The following is a 17424-nucleotide window of genomic DNA, read 5'->3' on the forward strand; positions in this document are numbered from 1 at the left end:
TGTTTCTCTTTGATGGACGGGACAGAAAGCTAGAGGACACTAGATACATAGAGAGACTGCTGAGGTATATGATATCAAGTATAGATAGCAGATATAAACCACGAATATAGAAGCAAAGGCAGCAAAGAACAAAGACAAAAGGGGGAATATAACACTGGATAAAGAGAAAAACAATAGTAAGTAGTAGGTGTCACTGCCGCAGCGAGACCAACGGCCGTAGAGAAAGGGGAGGATTACAAGGCGAACAACAATCATAATCAATAAACGTGGATGGCGTCATGCATACGTCTGTCCTGAAACTGAGAACAGGTGAGGCTGAGCCATGAGATAGGATATCTCAAGAAAGGAGAGTAGATAGAATGGAAAATAAACAAACATCGGAGGGGAATATGGCTATTCAAAAAAAGAATAGATAGAAAAACTCAGCAAATACAAGTCTCAGAACTATCAGGAAGACAAATGAAAATCGGATAGACGGGTCAGGCGATGCAACCGACGGATTTATTTTCAAGACCGGTTTGCACCTTGCATGTTTCCGGTCAATTCAGCAACTCGTGCCTTGATACGCGCAGCGCGAGTTTCAAAGCCTGGAGAAAACATAAAGTTAACATCATACGCGATCTATTCAGCGGGTTTGTCCAGGTACTTACTTTCTTCCTCGCTAGTGTTGCCGTCTTCATCAGCAGTACTTGGGCGGGGTTCGACCTGAACTCTTTCTGCCGCATTCTTTCGAATTTGAGCCCAACGATCTTGAGATGCGTTGTCCTGGGGTGGAGAGCTAGGAGAGATCGGAGACACAGGTGGGCTAGTGTCAGTCTTGGGAGGTGTTTCTTCAACAGGCGAGTCTTCGGGGACGAATGCCGGCTGGTCCACTAGGGGTCCCTGGTCAAACCTCGAGAATTCGCGGTCCGCTGCTACTTGCTCGTTGGTATCGACTCGGGAAAGTGCATCGTACTCAGCCTCACGGCGGATCTGGGGATGGTCACTCATGGGCTCGTGAGCTGGCTCTGGAGCTTTAGGCTCGCTGGGTTGGGGCTCTGGAGCTGAAACAGCCGCTGGCTCAGGGGCTGGCTCAGGGGCCGTCTCGGTATCAGGTACGGCGGTCTTCGTAGGGGCTGTGCCTGGAACTGGCTTCTTTTTCAAGGTTGCGGGCCCATTGCGGCTAGGTGGTTGTTCCTGTGAGGCCTTTGCTTTACCCTCTAGCGCAGCGCGCGCAGCAGCAACAGCCGACCCTTCGGCTCCGGTTGGCTTCAAAGGAGGCTGCTTTCCCTCGGCGTCCTTCTTCTTGCTTGTTCCAAACATGCTCTTGAACCCGGTATTAGCTGCTTTCTTCTTCAGCTTGTGGGGCGCATCCGATTCTGCGGTTTCCTTGGGTGCTTTGGCTGGCGGTTCCACAGCCGGTGGCTCTGTATCATTAGTGCCAGTCTTTGTACCATCCGTGGGCTTCTCAGCCGTGTTTGGTACTTCTGTAGTGTGAGCAGGAGCAGAGTCTTTCGGCGGTGTAGGTGGCTGTCTGGAGCTAGTTGCCATCGACGGAGCTGATCGCTCCTTATTTTCATCGGTTGCAGTGCCAGTTCCTGCACGGGTGTCGCTCAGATAGGCTGCCCTGTAGGCGTGTTTGTCGTAGTTACTGGCCCATTTCATAGCTTGGGAAGCTTCATTCACGATGGATGGTTGCAGCGTCATCATGGAAATAGTCTTTTTCGGGTTAGATGCATCATCTTCAGCGCCTGTCTTGGTTCCGTTGGCGAGCTCCTGCTCCTCTCGGTGCTTTCTCTGAAGAGCAGCAGCGGCGGCTTGGATACGTGCGTGTTGATCTGGGGCTATGCTAGCCTTGCTATTCGGCCCTTGGTTATTGGGACGCTTGTAAGAATCCTCCACCGAATTAATCTTCTTTGCCGAGGACTTGCGGCGCCCGAGTTTGCCCCTTCGTGTCGAGAATCCGAAGAACCGCTTCTTCTCGACAATGTATGCGCCAACTTCAGGTTCTGGAGCAGCACCCTTGACCTGTTCCTCGAGGACCAACCATTTTGTATTCCTGATGACTGTTTCAAGCAATGCGCAACGTCCAAAGACCGCTTTCCGCGCGGTGGGCTCTTCGCCTGCTAGACTACTGATCCAAACCCACCAGAAAGAGTCATCTATGTCAAGGTTTGTGATACTAGCCAGCTCACCAGGATCCATAGAAGGCTCGTCATTGAGACCTCGTTTGTGAGATTGCGAGCTTTGGCCCCGTACGGTGGCAATTGGTGGCAGGACTTTATCGGGAGGAAGAAGTAGAGGAGCAACAGGGGCTTTGAAAGAGGTGCTGTCATCGCCAAAACCGGACGACATGAAATCAGCCCATGATGGTGTGGTAGGACGGCCGAGGTCGCCACCGCCAGAATAAGGTACAGATCTCATACTACCCCCAAATTCCTTTGGGGCGGAGCTTGAGTGAGCACCATTTTCTTCGAGTGCAGGTTCAATAGCGCCCCCGAATCCAAGATCCTCAAACCTGGACCATGATGCATCACGGTTTGCCGCAACCGGCTCCTCGGCTGCAGATTGGTTGGTAGATGAGATACATCTTAGAACACGCAGGCACTCGTCGGTAAGGGCCTTCAGTGGGTCCTCATAACCCGCGAATTTTTGGAGATGTTCATCGCTATCTCTATATTCGAAGTTCTTTGCACGGCGCAACAAGGCGAAGGGGGTCGGGGAGACTGTGTCGACAATCATGACAACTTTGGTGGTCGATACCTGGAGAAGCGTTGGTGTTTCAGGGGGGTATTCTGTGGCCTGGACTAATGACTGCAAGGCGATTGGTAGTGTCGATATGCTGTTCATGCCGCGAGGGGCATCAGGTGAAAGCGAACGTAGATAGGCAAAGAACAAGTGACTTGTTGCGTCGGCGGCGCTTTGAAAGGTTAGCAAATGATCATCAAATACTACCTAGCACATGGAATTTCAATGTACCTTGCCCAATTCTTGTAGGCCGCTTCAAAACCACTGCCAGTGTCACTATGTTCGAAAGCCCACCATCCAGCGAAGCGGGAAAGCTTCCGACCTCCCAGGCCATTGGACTTGCCATGCGCTGCAATGGCTGTCAAGAGATCGAAAAAGTCAAAGATGATTTTGGTCCGAGCGTCTGACTCTACGCTGATAGGTATGAATGTCGAGAATGCGTCACGAGCAAATTGAGAGTCTGTGTTAGGTTAGCCCGTGCATACTGTGCACCCGAGTTGCGCAACCCAGGATCTCTAGATCGTACCTTGCTCGCCAACCTTGAACAGTTCATAAGCTTCCCAGGTAACAACTCCCCCAGGGAGTCTGCTCCAGCACCATTTCAGCACACTGCATAAGACCTAGAACCATGTGCAAAAAAGAGCACACCGAGTAAGAGCCATGACCAAGCTAGATATCTGGGGAATATAGGCTGTGGACTCACCATCGGGTCGGTAAGCCGCAGTTCTTGTGCCAATTCATTTCCAGCAAAAGGCGAGCCTCTTTTTAGAGACTGATCGAAGTAATTTCGAATGAAGGTACGGGCCGTGACAGTATCGGAGCTCGGGCGGAATGGGAGCAGCATGAACGGGGTTTGAAGTGCTGTCAAGGAGGAACGAGGCAATGATCAGCACAAGAAGCAAGGAATCCAATTCGGCTCATATCCTCAAGGAGGGGTGAATCGACATACCTCGTACTTTGAGCTCTTGGGTGCAAGCTCTCAGCAGTTGTTGAACCTCTTCTGGTCCGACCTCCGTGCGCTGCCATGCATCGGTCCATGTTGGCTTCGCAGGGCCTGTGTTTTCCGCTGCAGGTGTTTTTGAGTTCTTTTTCGCAGCACTGGAGTCTTTACTCCGGAAGAAGCGAGAGAACGAAGGCATTTTGGACTCTGAACTCTCTGGTTTTTCTTCCGCCGAGAGACGCGGCCAACAGCAGCAGAGCGGAATGGTAATTGATGATGCCCGACGGCCGAATTAACTGTTTTCGTGGGCGGGTCGGGGAGCGGCGCGATAACACGGCTTGATAAATTGGAGGTCGGCAGGGAAGGCTGGGTACGATAGAAATACAAAGGAGACGAAAAGGCCGCGGGGATTGAAATCAGGGCAAATAATAGAGCTGAAAGGCAGGGCTCAGGCGGAATGGTTTCTGCAAAGGTTAAGGGAAAAAGCAATGGCCATCTGGGGGTGCCTAAGGATTGCCTGCAGCACAACACGTCGGACGTGCAGCAAGACAGGTAACGAGCGGAGCCACAGCTAGAATTGTGGTAGGTGGGGGGAAGCAATATGGAAAAAAGACGGGAAAAAGAGAAAAGGGCGACGAGAAGAAGGCAAATGCAGAGGAGAAAGGAAGAAGAGGCAGACGCAAGGCAGAAGGTGGTGGTGGTGGTGATAGGGATCTACTCTGTCGCTCGTTTCAGGGGTGAAATTTACTGTGACGATGGCCGGACGTCGCAAAATACAGTCTCCTGGAGCCGTGGTTGACCATTCCAGCCCACCCAGAGGCACTACGTACTCCCCGGGCAAATCAACGGTCGAAATAAGGGCACAGCTGGCTTCTGTCAGGCTCACGATCGTCTGGAAATACTTCAACCAACGTTATGGTTGATCCAGCCTGTCAGTTGCTGTGCTGTCAAACAGGGGTCTACATTCTGAGGGGATTGGCTCTCGCAGCTCCTTAGGAGCCTAGTGGATTCTGTTATTTCTGCCCTCTTCACAACCCCAATTGCTACGTAGGATATGAACAGATTGCTATCATGGATTTTAAATCCCATATGGCCGAGTTTTCCCACTGCGCTCTGCCACTTTGGTGGTGGAAACGAACTGCCCGATCAAAGCGACGGCTCATCGCCCATCTTCAGGCGGGCAGATGACTGGTCAGGGGCACCACCCAATCAAAACGCGGGCTGAGTTATGATTTTGCCCGTTTAACACAATCTAGCCAGGATTGGAAAGTGGCTCCCTCCCGCTATCCCGATGGGGAAGCCACGATCGCCCTGGTCGTTTTGGCCTCAGGCAGCGAGTCGGTTTATTGTGGTGCCTTCTGCTCGATCATATGGCCCAAGTTCTGCACGATCACATTGCACAGTCAGCCTGCGCAACTTGCCTGTTGTGGTTGTACTCGAAAGGGGACCCGGGCCGTCATCTGTAACATCCTGCTGGGGTCTAGACAAATCGGTCTCTCAGATTAGTTTTCACCTTTAATTTTAGCTTGTGGAGCTGTGATCAGGCCAGGTGCACAGAGCACTCTCGCTTGGCGGCACAGTGCACACAGACAGAGGCAGCGGCCGCAGGAAGCAGTAATAATGTATGCTGCAGTAAACGAACACTGCAGCTAACATTCAACAATGCTTAATAATTTTTGATTATTGATGAATAGTATAGTAACATTAGAATACGCAGGCAACGAGTGATACAGTACGGTAAGCAACCTGAAAAGGCTGTTTATTAGTAAGTTGTTGTGTTAGTTAATCAACGCGCAAGTAGAGGTGCAATGGCAATGACCAGGCAAGGCAGTGAAAAGGATGGGGCTTCAGCTTTGAGAGAATGACATAGACAGGGACCAGGACAGTTAATAACTTTGTCACTGAGATCTAGAATCTGGAGCGTCGGGCAGGTAAAAATAGCACGGCGGCTAAAGCAGCGGCAAGGCGGCGGTTATGGACTGCCGCCCTTTTAAGTCAGGCTATCTTTAGAATCTGCTGCGCGTCTCGACCAAGAATCATCCGTTCTTCTTCCATCCCTTCCAGAGTACACCCCATCTGTTCCATCCGAATATTGTTCCCTGTCGATCCCTAGTCCTCCATCTTCATCTCACCCAAGGTTGGTTACCTCAGGCTCTTGTTCTTGTCTTTGTTTCGCCCCGAAGTTGCCTCCCCTTTGTCTCGCCTTCCCCTCCCCCGACCGGTGCTCAAGCTCTCACCACCCTCTCTATTTATCCTCCAGCCCCCAACTAGCGCTCGTTCAATGCACCTCGTCTCTCTATCCCCTGTGTCTCGCTGATTCATAATTGTTTCGTCTACTCTGCTCTCCTCCTGCTCACTCCTGCTATTGGAAGAAGCCAAATTATCGCGTATCACGATCAAGAAGCCTCGAGTCTGACAAATGCACAGGAGCCTCCATCTGTCGTATCGCGCGCTCCAAAGTCGACCTATCTCACGGGTTTTTCTCTGAATTTATTTCGCTAATACGCGCGACTGCTTATCTTGAAAGAACGATTTGGTTTCTGGCTCGTCGCTTTCTTTTTCCCTCCCTGCAGCCTCGATAACCTACACGCCGCGTGCCTCACTCGCGCACCATCTCCCCCAATGGGTCGAAGAAAGATCGAAATCAAGGCGATCAAAGATGATCGTAATCGCTCAGTGTATGTTTCCGTGTTTTGCGTAATCTTTATGCGTATGGGAATTCGGATCGCATGCCTAACATCGTGATTATCTAGGACGTTTTTGAAACGGAAGGGCGGTCTCTTCAAGAAGGCTCATGAACTCGCGGTTTTATGCTCAGTAGATGTCGCTGTTATCATCTTTGGTCACAACAAAAAACTTTATGAATTCTCCTCCTGTGATATGCGAGATGCGCTTGCGCGATATCAATATGTTAGCTTTGCCCCATCCAAAACCCCGCTGCCACTCTCGAATACGAGATCTGACTTTAGTTTGTTAAGATCGGTCCTCCTCATGAACACAAAGGTCCGGAAGATTTCAACGGCAAACGCGATGATGATGACGAGGACGAAGAAGATGCCACGCCGGCCCCTGAAGACCTCCGTGCGCCATCTCAGAATCCTCAAATGATGGCCATGCCACCGCACCCAAGTTTTCAACATGTAAACCATGCACCCTCTGCGTCTCCCCCGATCCACAACGGCATACCTTTCGACCCGCGCCACGGCACACCACAACCACAAGGGGCGTCTAGACCCTCGTCAAGGAATCACTTGCGCCGTGTGAGCTCGAATCTTGGGGGCCCCCCTCATCTTGGGACCCCGCCCCCGCCTCCTCCCCCTCAGACCAACTTTTCATACATGCCTAATCCGACGGTATACAATCCAAATGCACCTCATAACATGGGCCAACAGGCCCCACGCCCACCACCTCAATTTGCGCATTTCGGCCACCACCCTCCGGGACCCCATCACCAACCACCGCCACCTCAGCACCAGCCTATGCCGCCACATTCCATGCCTCAACAATCGATGCCTGCTCAACCTATCTCGCAACACCCTCAACCGCATCCACAGCATCACCCGCACCACCCCTCTCATCATGCACTTGCGCAACCACCGTCGACCATGACCATGCACCCGCCCATATCTCATGTGAATCAGCCGTATTTAGCAGATCAACAGCACTCACAGGCCCAGCGGACGACATCCCTTTCTGAAACATCGTCTGATCAGGTTCCAACATTGAAAACGGAAAAAGCGCAGTCGCCTCCACTGATAAAGCCGCTTTCCAAGTCAAAGAGCATATTTACTCCAATTGACGATCACGGATCAATGTTGGCGCGCAATTTTTTCCACTTCGGTGAGAGCACGAGTGTGAAGGCTGAGTCAACTCAGCACGAACCTGAAGAAAAGAAACTACCGCAAAGCCATTCTCCCCCGCCGAGAGCTGCAACATCAACACCTCTTTCCAAATCTGTATCGGACATCAAGCCCCCTGTACGGACTAACAGTGCACAGCTGGGCTCCAAGCGGCCTCAATTAAAAGTTCAGATACCAAGTGAGAATTCTGATCGGGGTAGTGCGACCGCCGAATCCTCATCTTCTGCCGGACAGAAGGCTGCAACCCCCGTTAAGGGCAGCCTTGACCCCAGTCACCCAGGTGTGGTGTTACCACCGCCTTCTCCATCAGCTGGCGCAATACATAGTGCGGGTGCGCAAGGTCCGCCAAATCCGTTTGCTAGACCCCCGCCTCCAGTAACTGCGGCCGCAGCAGCGCAGAATAACAACGCCTATAATAATAACAACAACATAGAGACGCCAATATCTGCATTACCAAGCCGTTTTGTCTCCGATGCGCTTCTTCCGTCGCCATCCAGTTTCTTTCCCGCTGAATGGGGATTTGGGCGTTCTGGACCGGACAGCAATATACTCCCGAGTCCCCTCGTATTCCCCACTCCTCAGGTGCAAACCGGCCCCGGGTTTGGCCGGGAAGAAGAGCAAGAAAAGAAACGCAAGAGCCCGGATAGTGGCTCTAGTGGGGAAGGCGCCGCAAAGAAAGCCAAAACATAGCATTCGTTTTATAATTTCTATTTAATGATGTGATTCCCCGCCTGTGCCAAATGCACAGTCTCTTGTCCTCAGCCCCGTTCTCGTTGCATTCTCGCGGCGTTTGGAAATATGTTGGATTGGGAGTATGGGTTTATCGACTTCAAAGATCCTTCCTTCTGTATTATCCATCTTGCTTTGGGTTTACTTTCTCTTCCCTCACTCATCTTCATTTACATAGTCTTACTCTCTATACCCCTTCTCTGATGTACTTGCTCTGCGCCTTCTCAAAGTACCTAGTCTTCAGGATCAAACAAAACTGAGTCAATGAAATCAACTCCAGAATGTCAGGTTTGATATATTTCAAACTATTTGATATCGTGTCTCTTTTATATTTTCGTTCATTTTGTTTCGTTTATCACCTGGCGTTTCTCTTTATGTATTCCTATTCCGGGAGCCCTCTCCCTCTCTCGTTTCCTTTCCATCTGTCAATGTTTTGGATATAGGGCGGGTATTTCATTAGGTCCATAATGTTAGTTTGAATCAATAGGTAATGAATGTACTTCTCCTTCACGCGCACTAGCAGCCCCTGAAACTAATTTGATGATTAGTCGCTGCCTCTACGAAGCAGTTCAAGTCTACTAAACTATGGCTCTCCCCTCAGCTCGCTTATTCCACATCTCATCCTACACTTATCATGTTTAGATCAAATGAGTAAGTCTAGATTATCTATTATTTTGGATCAAAGTATCTCGCTAGTATGTACTTAAAAAAAAAAAAGGCCAGCCGTAGAAGAGAGGCGATTCAACAAACATGTACAAATTTACAAGGCTACACCTTCTCCTTGCCTTCAGACAACTTTGCAGCTCTAGCCCTAGCCTGCGCTTCCAGAATCTCCTTTCTCGCACGCTCCTGCTCCTCCAGCCCTGTCTTGGCAACAGTATGCGTCTTGCTGAGCTCTACGGGCCGAAGAAATATACAAGCGAGCATGCCAACAGCAGAAATAGCGGCGTAGAAGATCCAGATGCGGGAGAGGGAGAAATTAAAGGCTCCCAAGACGACGTCCTTCTGGTCAGTCGGGAGCGCGCGGATAAGGTCGTGGTTATTCTCGGAGAAGGCGTTTTGGAGGGCCTGCGCCTTTTGCGGCCCAACGGCTGCCATGATCGTGCCTCGTTTGTTGACGAGCATGTTTTGGTAGATGACTGTGCCGATGACGATGGAGATTGCGGCGGAGACTTGACGTAGGAAGGAGAAGGTTGAGGTTCCAGAGGCCATGTCGGATGGGTGGATGTTTGCCTGCAGGGCCACAAGGGGAGCTTGGAAGAGGGGTCCTGTGCCGAAGCCGCCGATGAGTTGGTAGATAATGAGGCGGGGCCAGGAGGCGTATGGTTTCAAGTCGATTAGGAGGCCGTATCCGAGGGTGAGGAAGACGAAAGCGATAGAGATGAGTTCGTGGTAGCGGCCAGTTTTCTTAATAATGATTCCGGTAACGGCGGACGTGAAAGAGAGACTGAGGACTAGAGGGAGGACGTAGACACCGCTGAGGATAGGGCTGACAAGGAGGACGGTTTGGAAGTAGAAAGGGAGGTAGTAGGAGCCGCCCATGAAGACCATGGAGTGGACGAAGCAGATGAGGAGGATGACGACGTTGTGCCAGTTGCTGAAGAGGCGGATGGGAATAACGGGGTAGCGTGCTATCTTCCATTCGTTAAGCATCGCGAGGACGTATGTCACTATCCCGAATACGATGAGGCAAATGACTGTTGGAGAGTCCCAGGGGTAATCGACGCCGCCGAATTGAAGGCCAAATAGGAACATAAGTGTGGCTCCAACAATAAGAAGATTACCGGACCAGTCGATGGTCTTGATACCAGCCCATAAAGGAGTCTTCGGCGACTCTATCTTGAGGAAAAGTACAAGAATAGCAAAAGACGCACCGCCAATCGGCACTAGTAGGATGTCAGTTTCGGCTGCAACACGCAGGCCATCCGTGATACTTACAGTTGATATAAAAACACCAACGCCATGTGACGCTGGTAGTAAATGCGCCACCAACAAGAGGGCCCAAAGCGCCTGCAATAGCCCATGTGGCACCAAAAAGAGCGTAGTAAACCGGACGTTCCCTGCAGACACTGTCAGCCACATGCAATCAATGTCCTAGTAATAATGTGACAAACCTAACACTGAATAGGTCGGAGACACAGATATTCGCTAATGTGATGATTCCACCAGCCCCGGCACCCTGGATCGCTCTTCCAGCTAGAACCATAGGCAGATTTTGTGATAAAGCACAGATCAAGCTTCCGATAAGAAATGCGGCGTTGGCGAGAAGAAGAATAGGTTTTCGGCCCCAGATATCACTTACTTTGCCCCAGAGCGGGACAAAGGCTGCGTTGGTCAAGGAGAAGGAAGAGGCCATCCACGAGTATCCACTTTCGGAAGCATGGAAATCAGCTGCCATCGTCGGCAGGGCTGTAGAAATAATTGTCTGCCAGTGTATCATCGTTAGTAACTAGTGGCCCAGACAAAGAGCAGGTAATCCCCCATACCATATCGAGAGCCGCAAGGAATAGGACGAGCTACATGTTCCAGGATATCAGTTAGCATATGATCCGACAATAACATTAGGGGGAGAAAGAGAGCATACGCAAAGTGCACCCATAACCACCGCGATCTTCTTCTTTCCCAGTTTCTGCGCCTGAGACGGGACCCGATCCAACGGGTTTTCGTTTGAAGTATCTGGCGCCGCATCGCCTTCCTCTTGTGTACGGTCATACTCTGTCGACAAAGAACGAGGTTTTGCGCCGTCTGACGATTCTTCGGGGGATGTCCCAGACGGTGCGGATGGTTTCTCAGTGGCGCCATAGTTTTCAACCCCATCTTGGGCGTATTCGCTCTCGCCGCGCGAAGCTTCAGGTACCGCCATTCTCGCAGCAGGGGGGTACGAGAGAAGAAAAGAGGGGATGCGAATAGGTCTGGGGTAGAAAAAAAAGTATCAGACTTGGCTTTTCCAAGCGGGTCGAGCCGACGGGTCTAGATCAGTCGCGCGACCAGGGAAAGAAACACAAGATGCATTTCCAGGAAAAAAAAAGAAATAAAAAAAAAATGTTGAGTATATAAACTGCGGGACACAGAAAGAAAATGATTGTCAAGCAGCGGCTGACTGCTGTGAATCCAAGTGCAGCATTAACTTATGGGAGACGCTGAGCGGGGGCCTCCGGCGTTCACGGTTGCGCTAAAGTTGAGTCAAAGAGTCGGCCGATTTCTCCGAGGCCGAGATGTTATTTCCGCATTCGCATAACGATTGAGCAAGGAGATAACAATACAGGGCTGGTCGCCGGGCCAGCAGTGTTGTGCTGCACTCCCGGAGATTCCATTTGGGGCAAGGGAGCTGCGGTTCTGACTTGGCCAGAATGCTTCGAAAATAAGCAAGCACTTGGATAGTTAATGAGACACGTAGAAAGCTTGGAAGTTGGAAGAGAAGCAACTCGAGTCGTCTACAGATCATTGCCTGTTTGGGAATATGGCCTCAGGCATGATATTATTTCTACAGAGCTTACAGGATCACAGCGAATAGTTATTGTGGTCAGGGTATAATATATGCTGTTCGCAGAATAATAAACAAAAGGGAATAATATACGCAGGGACCCCAAAACCCGACCGGTCTTTTGTGATCGCACTTGTTCTTAATCTTGTAATTGGAGGATCTCTGCAAGGTACACGTTAGATCTTATATTCAATTCATAACTCGCCCGGCAGACTTGACTTACCCGTTAGGAACTCTTCGAAGCTCAGCGTGATATATCCATCACGATCGTCGTCATACCGCTTAAACACGTCCGTCATACGCCGAAGACTTATGCATGCTTGAACAAACAAATCGAAGCTCATCCCCGACGGCGGAGGAGCTGTCGGAGGCCCACTAGCCACCCGCCCCTTCTTTTCGAATGTAGCAAAGAGCACTGTCACGAATGGCGGGCTGAGACGATACCCGAACGCTACCAATGCCTTCTCGAACTCCCGGAGACTGATGCGCCCACTACGATCCTCATCAAACTTGTCAAACAATTCTCGCCACGCTGCCAGGTACCGCCATAACGACACGAACTCGTCGAACGAGATCGAGTTGCTCCTGTTCCGGTCGAACATGCCGATCATCATCTTCACGGTCTTAGGGTGGAACGAAGTGTAGTCACCGTTTACCAGGGCAGAGCCCAGCTCCTGCTCGGTAAGCGCGCCTGAATGGGACGAGTTGGCAGCCCGAAATAGCGGGAACAGCTGCTGCGGGTCGTCATTGGGAACAGCTAATGGCTGCGGGGTTGCAGGAGGACGTGATGCAGGCGGGGGGCGATTGCGCACAGGCTGCGACGGAGGAGGTCCGAAACCGTAGTTCTGGGGCGGAGGAGAAGGGTGTAGGAGGCCGCCAGGCCGTTGTTGGCTTTGGCCTTGAGGCACGTTAGGTAGAGGTCGGTCTAAGGCTGAGCGCGGGGGACCTGTAGGGGGCCGATGGGGTGCAGGATATTGATGAGAACTTGGAGCGCTAGACGGTGCTGGCACGCGAGGTGGGACTCCGCCATGCGAAGGCTGTTGTTGTGGAGGTCTTTGTTGATATTTCTGGTTTCCTGGCTTAATCTGCATGGCACCGATCATTTGGGCTGCCTAGAAATATTATACAGTCAGATGTGGCCGCAATGAGCAGATTGGCCTGCCAACGTGGTTATCATACCTGTTCAGGCTCCACGTGCCTAATTCAAAGAATGCCTGTATTAGCATTTCATCATTCCCGAGTGTCCCGGGTCGAAGTATCACTTACGCTGGGAGCGCATCTGGATTGTAAGCTTTATTGTACGCCATGGTCGCAACGACTGACGTAGTGCGGGCGCAATTCAGAGGGGTTTAGGGTGAAACGGTCGAAGTAGGAGCCCTTTTCATTTAGGAAGAGCGAGCATGGCTATCAATCAAGGGAGGGAGGTGAAAGAGCGAAAATTGGGCCTGCAGAGAATAAGGAGTTAGGCTCGCACCATTCTTCTTCGCGAGGCTGTTGTTGTCATGAGCGGGCGGAGGCGTGGGTCGTCAGTCGGGGATTAAGGATTAACCAGCTGCCAAGAATCCAACAAAAGCCCTGCCTGCCCTCTTTGTATAACGATACGAAGAATGCGCACAAATTCGGGCCCTGCGGCATTAGCTGCTGTTTTCGCCATCGGCTCACGCAAAGGCATGCGCGTTCAGTGCCGTTGAGGCAGCTGTTCGGAGTTGGGAACTGGCGATCGAGGGAAATAGTGCGATGGCGATCCATGGCCAGTGGTTCCTCCACTGCTAGTATACAGTATTAATAGCAACACAACCAGGCGCGCTTATTTCTGACGACGACTGAATCGTCAGCTCGGGCTATCAGTCCCGACTCCAATGTGCTCTAACTAAATCTGATATCATATCAAAGTACGTATACATAATGCGGTCTCCTACCGATCAGATCCTTTTAATACTTCATCAAAACCGCCCGTCTGCTGCTTGAGGACATCCATTATCTCCTTCCACGCTTTGGCCTGGAATTGCTTTCCTTCCAGACCTGTAGTTAGCGCGGTTGATTCACTTGGGACACGAGTTAGCTTGTTCAATAAATATACGCGCGGGACCGACTTACTCCAAATATCCGTCACTTCGCCAACACCTCCCATGCGATTCCAACCCTTGGTATGTCGCGCTAACCAGTGACCGACTCCCTTGTTCTGCTGTGCGAGCAAAGAGGCTATACATTATCCATACTACCAATCGGTGGTAGAATCTGGTATATTGGCGCCCAAGCGATGACGCGCACAAGCCAGGGCTTACTGTGTTGATAATGACCGGGACTGTCCCGTTTTCGTTGCGCAAACGCCCAGCTACCGTCTTAAGAACATACTCCAAAAGAAGCTTCGATACGCCATATTGCTTCGGGCCATTGAAGTTCTGAGCGTCGTTCAGATGTTCCAGTAACGGGCCGTCCGTCTGGAGGCTCTTCGCTTGGGCCCGCACAAACTGCTGGCTCGAGACAACACTCAAATGTGTCGGGTTTGAATCAGAAGAACAGCTCCTCAGCTTTGGAAGTAGCAAAAGCGCCAACAGAGAGGTAGATAGCGTGTTAACCTGCAATGTCTCCTCCCACCCTTCTGGTGATGTTGTGAACTCCCGATTCCAAAGTCCAGCGTTCAGAAGAGCAACATCCAACTGCTTCAACGCATTGATGCGGGCTGCAAAATCCTTCACACTTCTGAAACTGTTCATTTCCAGCTCCCATACCTGTACTACTCCGCGTCTGTCTGTTCGCTTCTCAAGCTCCGTCTTGGTTGCCTCACCGCGCTGCAGGCTTCGGCTGCCGATGATCAATGATTCCACGCCAAGATTGAGAAGCTTGATAGCTGCCTCAAATCCCAGCCCGGAAGTCGCACCGGTCAAGACTACCGTTTTTCCCGCGAATGAGATGGTTGGCTCTGTCGGGGGGTTGAATTGCGTTCTGAGGAGTCGGATTAAGCCCGCCATGATGTATATGCCAACTCGTTGCAATCAATCAATGTGGTTGCTGTATCCAGAGTGTCGAAAGAGAGCTAGTAATGCTGCAACAATATATTTGTTGCTCAGAGTCCCCCAAAATGCCGGAAGATATAAAATAGTTCCTCGGAAATGCGCTGTAACTGAATCAGGACGTGGAGTCGGTAGCTCAGGAAGCAGAGTTTACGGTACTACCGGTAGGGAGTTGATTGCGAGACCCGCTTGGGCGTCTGGGCAACCCCGCTGTGTTTGGGGCACCCCAAAAGAGCTTGGGGATACGGATACGATATGGGCTGAGCATTCTGATGAAATGTTAAAACTGTCTTCAAAGAGGTTATCTAGTTACTAATGGATGATTGAGGTAAGTTGTTTTCAAAGACAACCTTTTAAAGCACCGCAATCCTCAGCTGGTGGACGAACAATGAGAATCTAGAGGTCGTCTCGATAAGAAAGCCCGTACGTATCCTTCAATCAAACTGAATGGTAATAGTTTCCGAAGATAAATCAGAGCCAAGTCCTCTGAATCATGAAAAACACCCGGTTGCAGCGACAGGTTATGGTGATTGAATCGTCGCCAACACTCATCCTTGTAAATAGCTGCCTTAGGCATAGATTACATACAAACACAGCAAACATTGATGCCATTTATGTACCACCTTTCATCACCAGCAAGGTGGGCTTGATGATAAATTGTATACCTCAGTCAATCTGCATTTTAAATTCAGCCGGGTAATTCGCTTTCGGTTACTTTAATTGTACATTGTAAGCTGACTCTCACAAGGAATTACCCGGGCAAGCATTACACTGGGGTTTAACACTTCTCTCATTCTGTTTTGCCCGCTTCCCGTTTGTATATCTCCCACTACAATATTGACTCATTTTGGGGTCTACACCAATAGACAACAGCCACCAGATTTGTGGCCATCAGCTTAAGTGACCGAAATCAACATGAGTTCCATAACCAAAGAGACCCAAGAGCCAACAGATGGCCGAACGTGGCGCCAGTACTTCCCCAAAGGTGATCTGTGGGTGTTTGGTTATGGGTGAGTGCTATTTGATTATTAATTTAGACGTTCGTCGAGTTGACCTGTCGATAAAGGAGTTTGATATGGAAGCCTCCACCTCACTATGGTACGTTTGGAATTCCGCGATGTAAACCGCAGACTCGTTCGGAATAGTTAATGAGAACTGCAATAGACCAGCGGGTCCCAGGGTATATTGATGGGTATGTGCGCCGGTTTTGGCAGGTTAGTTGCCCCTCTATGAATTTACCATGCTTTAACAATTGGTTTAATAAGCTAATATTACGACACATATAGGCTAGGTAAGCATCCATAGAAGAGAAGGTGGTCAAGCTCAATCTAATCAAGGTGCACCTTTCAGTACCGACCACAGAGGAACCCCCGAGCAACCAGGCCGCGTAGTAACAGTGATAGAGCGCGGCTTCTGGGAGACATTGGATGATCCAGTACGTACTACCCCCCCCATTAAACATACTGTGCCTGCCTGCCTACCTATTTGCCAACTAACACCCCTAACAGCTAGCCCACCTCGACGCCGAAACAACCCGCGTCTGGGGTGCCGCATACCACATTCCCGCCTCCCACGCCGAGGAAGTCCACGACTATCTCGACGTGCGGGAAATAGATGGGTACAGCGCGCACTACACGCCCTTTCACCCGGTGGCAACCACGGCGCCTACTAACACAGACCAACCCGACTCAACGTCGCCAATAATATGCATGGTGTACATAGGACAACCCACGAACCCGCAATTCCTGCGAGACCAGGCGCGCCGTGAGCCTCAGGATGTCGCGGAGGTTATTAGCCGCGGCCATGGACAGAGCGGGAAGAACACGGAGTACTTGTATTTGCTGGAGAAGGCGCTTGAGGGGGTTGGGTTGGGGACTGCGGATGGGCATGTTACGGATTTGGTGAAGAGGGTTAGGGAGATTGAGGGAGGTGGTGAGGCAAGAAGAGAGGAGGAGAAGGCTGAGAGGGATGTTCGGGAGGCGTTGGCAGAGGGGGCAGAGGGGAGGAAGGATGTGGATTTATCGGAGTAGGGACTCTAAATTAGATCGTGGTGGATGGTGGCTGTAGGTTAGATTGCATAGATGCTAGATTGGATTTAAGGTTTGTGCGAGAGTTTTGCAAAATGTTTGAATTCGAGAAGCGTAGGAAATTGTATGTTTTAATTTTGTAGAAACTTTCTTGCCGATGGTTGAAGGAGAAAGCGCAATAGATTCCCGTTTTCAGTCAGTATAAGAAGCTGGCACCACAATCAAGACTTGGTGCTCAGTATCATGACCGGTTGTTAGCAAGTCAATCGCTAGTGCGTGTATCTGGTATGGTCATGGACCAGAGCGGATTGTATGAAGGCGCTTGAAAGAGCCATGGGTAGACTCTAACGCTCTCCTGAAAAACGCCATCCGGGGTCGAATGTAGTAGAAAACCTGCGGGTGGTAAGTCTACTCTTTTCTACTCGTTGATAGATCGCCATCGTATGGGATGCCAGATTAGATGTCAACCACTAGCTGAAACACACCAAAAATTCAAAGCAACGTAACGCAAGTATTCATCTCGTCCAAAGGATCATGAGGATCAGCATTATTCATCCCATCCAAGCGTCATCAACCATCAAAACTGGGTGTCATAGATTGTATCATGTGTCGGCAGTCTGTATAACAAGGAAACTCAATCTTC

The 17424-nt window shown here is 50.6% G+C and overlaps 6 protein-coding genes across 6 annotated transcripts; 2 read left to right on the plus strand and 4 right to left on the minus strand.

The window, feature by feature from the left end:
• Positions 1–507: 507 nt before the first annotated feature.
• On the minus strand, positions 508–3866 carry APUU_30531A (uncharacterized protein; the record flags this gene model as incomplete). Its single annotated transcript, XM_041701635.1, has 6 exons — positions 508–587; positions 651–2899; positions 2959–3187; positions 3254–3347; positions 3431–3588; positions 3677–3866. 6 exons carry the CDS (start codon positions 3864–3866, stop codon positions 508–510), a joined length of 3000 nt encoding a protein of 999 aa, XP_041554500.1.
• Positions 3867–6289: 2423 nt separating this feature from the next.
• Positions 6290–8217, plus strand: rlmA (SRF-type transcription factor RlmA; the record flags this gene model as incomplete). The annotated part of the gene is made up of 3 exons (XM_041701636.1): positions 6290–6345; positions 6421–6577; positions 6646–8217. 3 exons carry the CDS (start codon positions 6290–6292, stop codon positions 8215–8217), a joined length of 1785 nt encoding a protein of 594 aa, XP_041554501.1.
• Positions 8218–9024: 807 nt separating this feature from the next.
• APUU_30533A (MDR family MFS transporter) lies at positions 9025–11119 on the minus strand (the record flags this gene model as incomplete). The annotated part of the gene is made up of 5 exons (XM_041701637.1): positions 9025–10142; positions 10195–10316; positions 10371–10681; positions 10743–10772; positions 10841–11119. The coding sequence occupies 5 exons, from the start codon at positions 11117–11119 to the stop codon at positions 9025–9027; spliced, it is 1860 nt and encodes a 619-aa protein (XP_041554502.1).
• A 760-nt stretch (positions 11120–11879) lies between these two features.
• Positions 11880–13047, minus strand: APUU_30534A (uncharacterized protein; the record flags this gene model as incomplete). Its single annotated transcript, XM_041701638.1, has 4 exons — positions 11880–11902; positions 11964–12807; positions 12920–12938; positions 13007–13047. 4 exons carry the CDS (start codon positions 13045–13047, stop codon positions 11880–11882), a joined length of 927 nt encoding a protein of 308 aa, XP_041554503.1.
• A 608-nt stretch (positions 13048–13655) lies between these two features.
• On the minus strand, positions 13656–14712 carry APUU_30535A (putative short-chain dehydrogenase/reductase family protein; the record flags this gene model as incomplete). The annotated part of the gene is made up of 2 exons (XM_041701639.1): positions 13656–13785; positions 13838–14712. The coding sequence occupies 2 exons, from the start codon at positions 14710–14712 to the stop codon at positions 13656–13658; spliced, it is 1005 nt and encodes a 334-aa protein (XP_041554504.1).
• Positions 14713–15669: 957 nt separating this feature from the next.
• Positions 15670–16784, plus strand: APUU_30536S (gamma-glutamylcyclotransferase; the record flags this gene model as incomplete). Its single annotated transcript, XM_041701640.1, has 5 exons — positions 15670–15764; positions 15821–15852; positions 15919–15968; positions 16046–16189; positions 16263–16784. 5 exons carry the CDS (start codon positions 15670–15672, stop codon positions 16782–16784), a joined length of 843 nt encoding a protein of 280 aa, XP_041554505.1.
• Between the last annotated feature and the right edge of the window lie 640 nt (positions 16785–17424).

This window comes from Aspergillus puulaauensis, chromosome 3 (assembly GCF_016861865.1).
Source record: "Aspergillus puulaauensis MK2 DNA, chromosome 3, nearly complete sequence".
In the NCBI taxonomy this organism is placed as follows: domain Eukaryota; kingdom Fungi; phylum Ascomycota; class Eurotiomycetes; order Eurotiales; family Aspergillaceae; genus Aspergillus; species Aspergillus puulaauensis.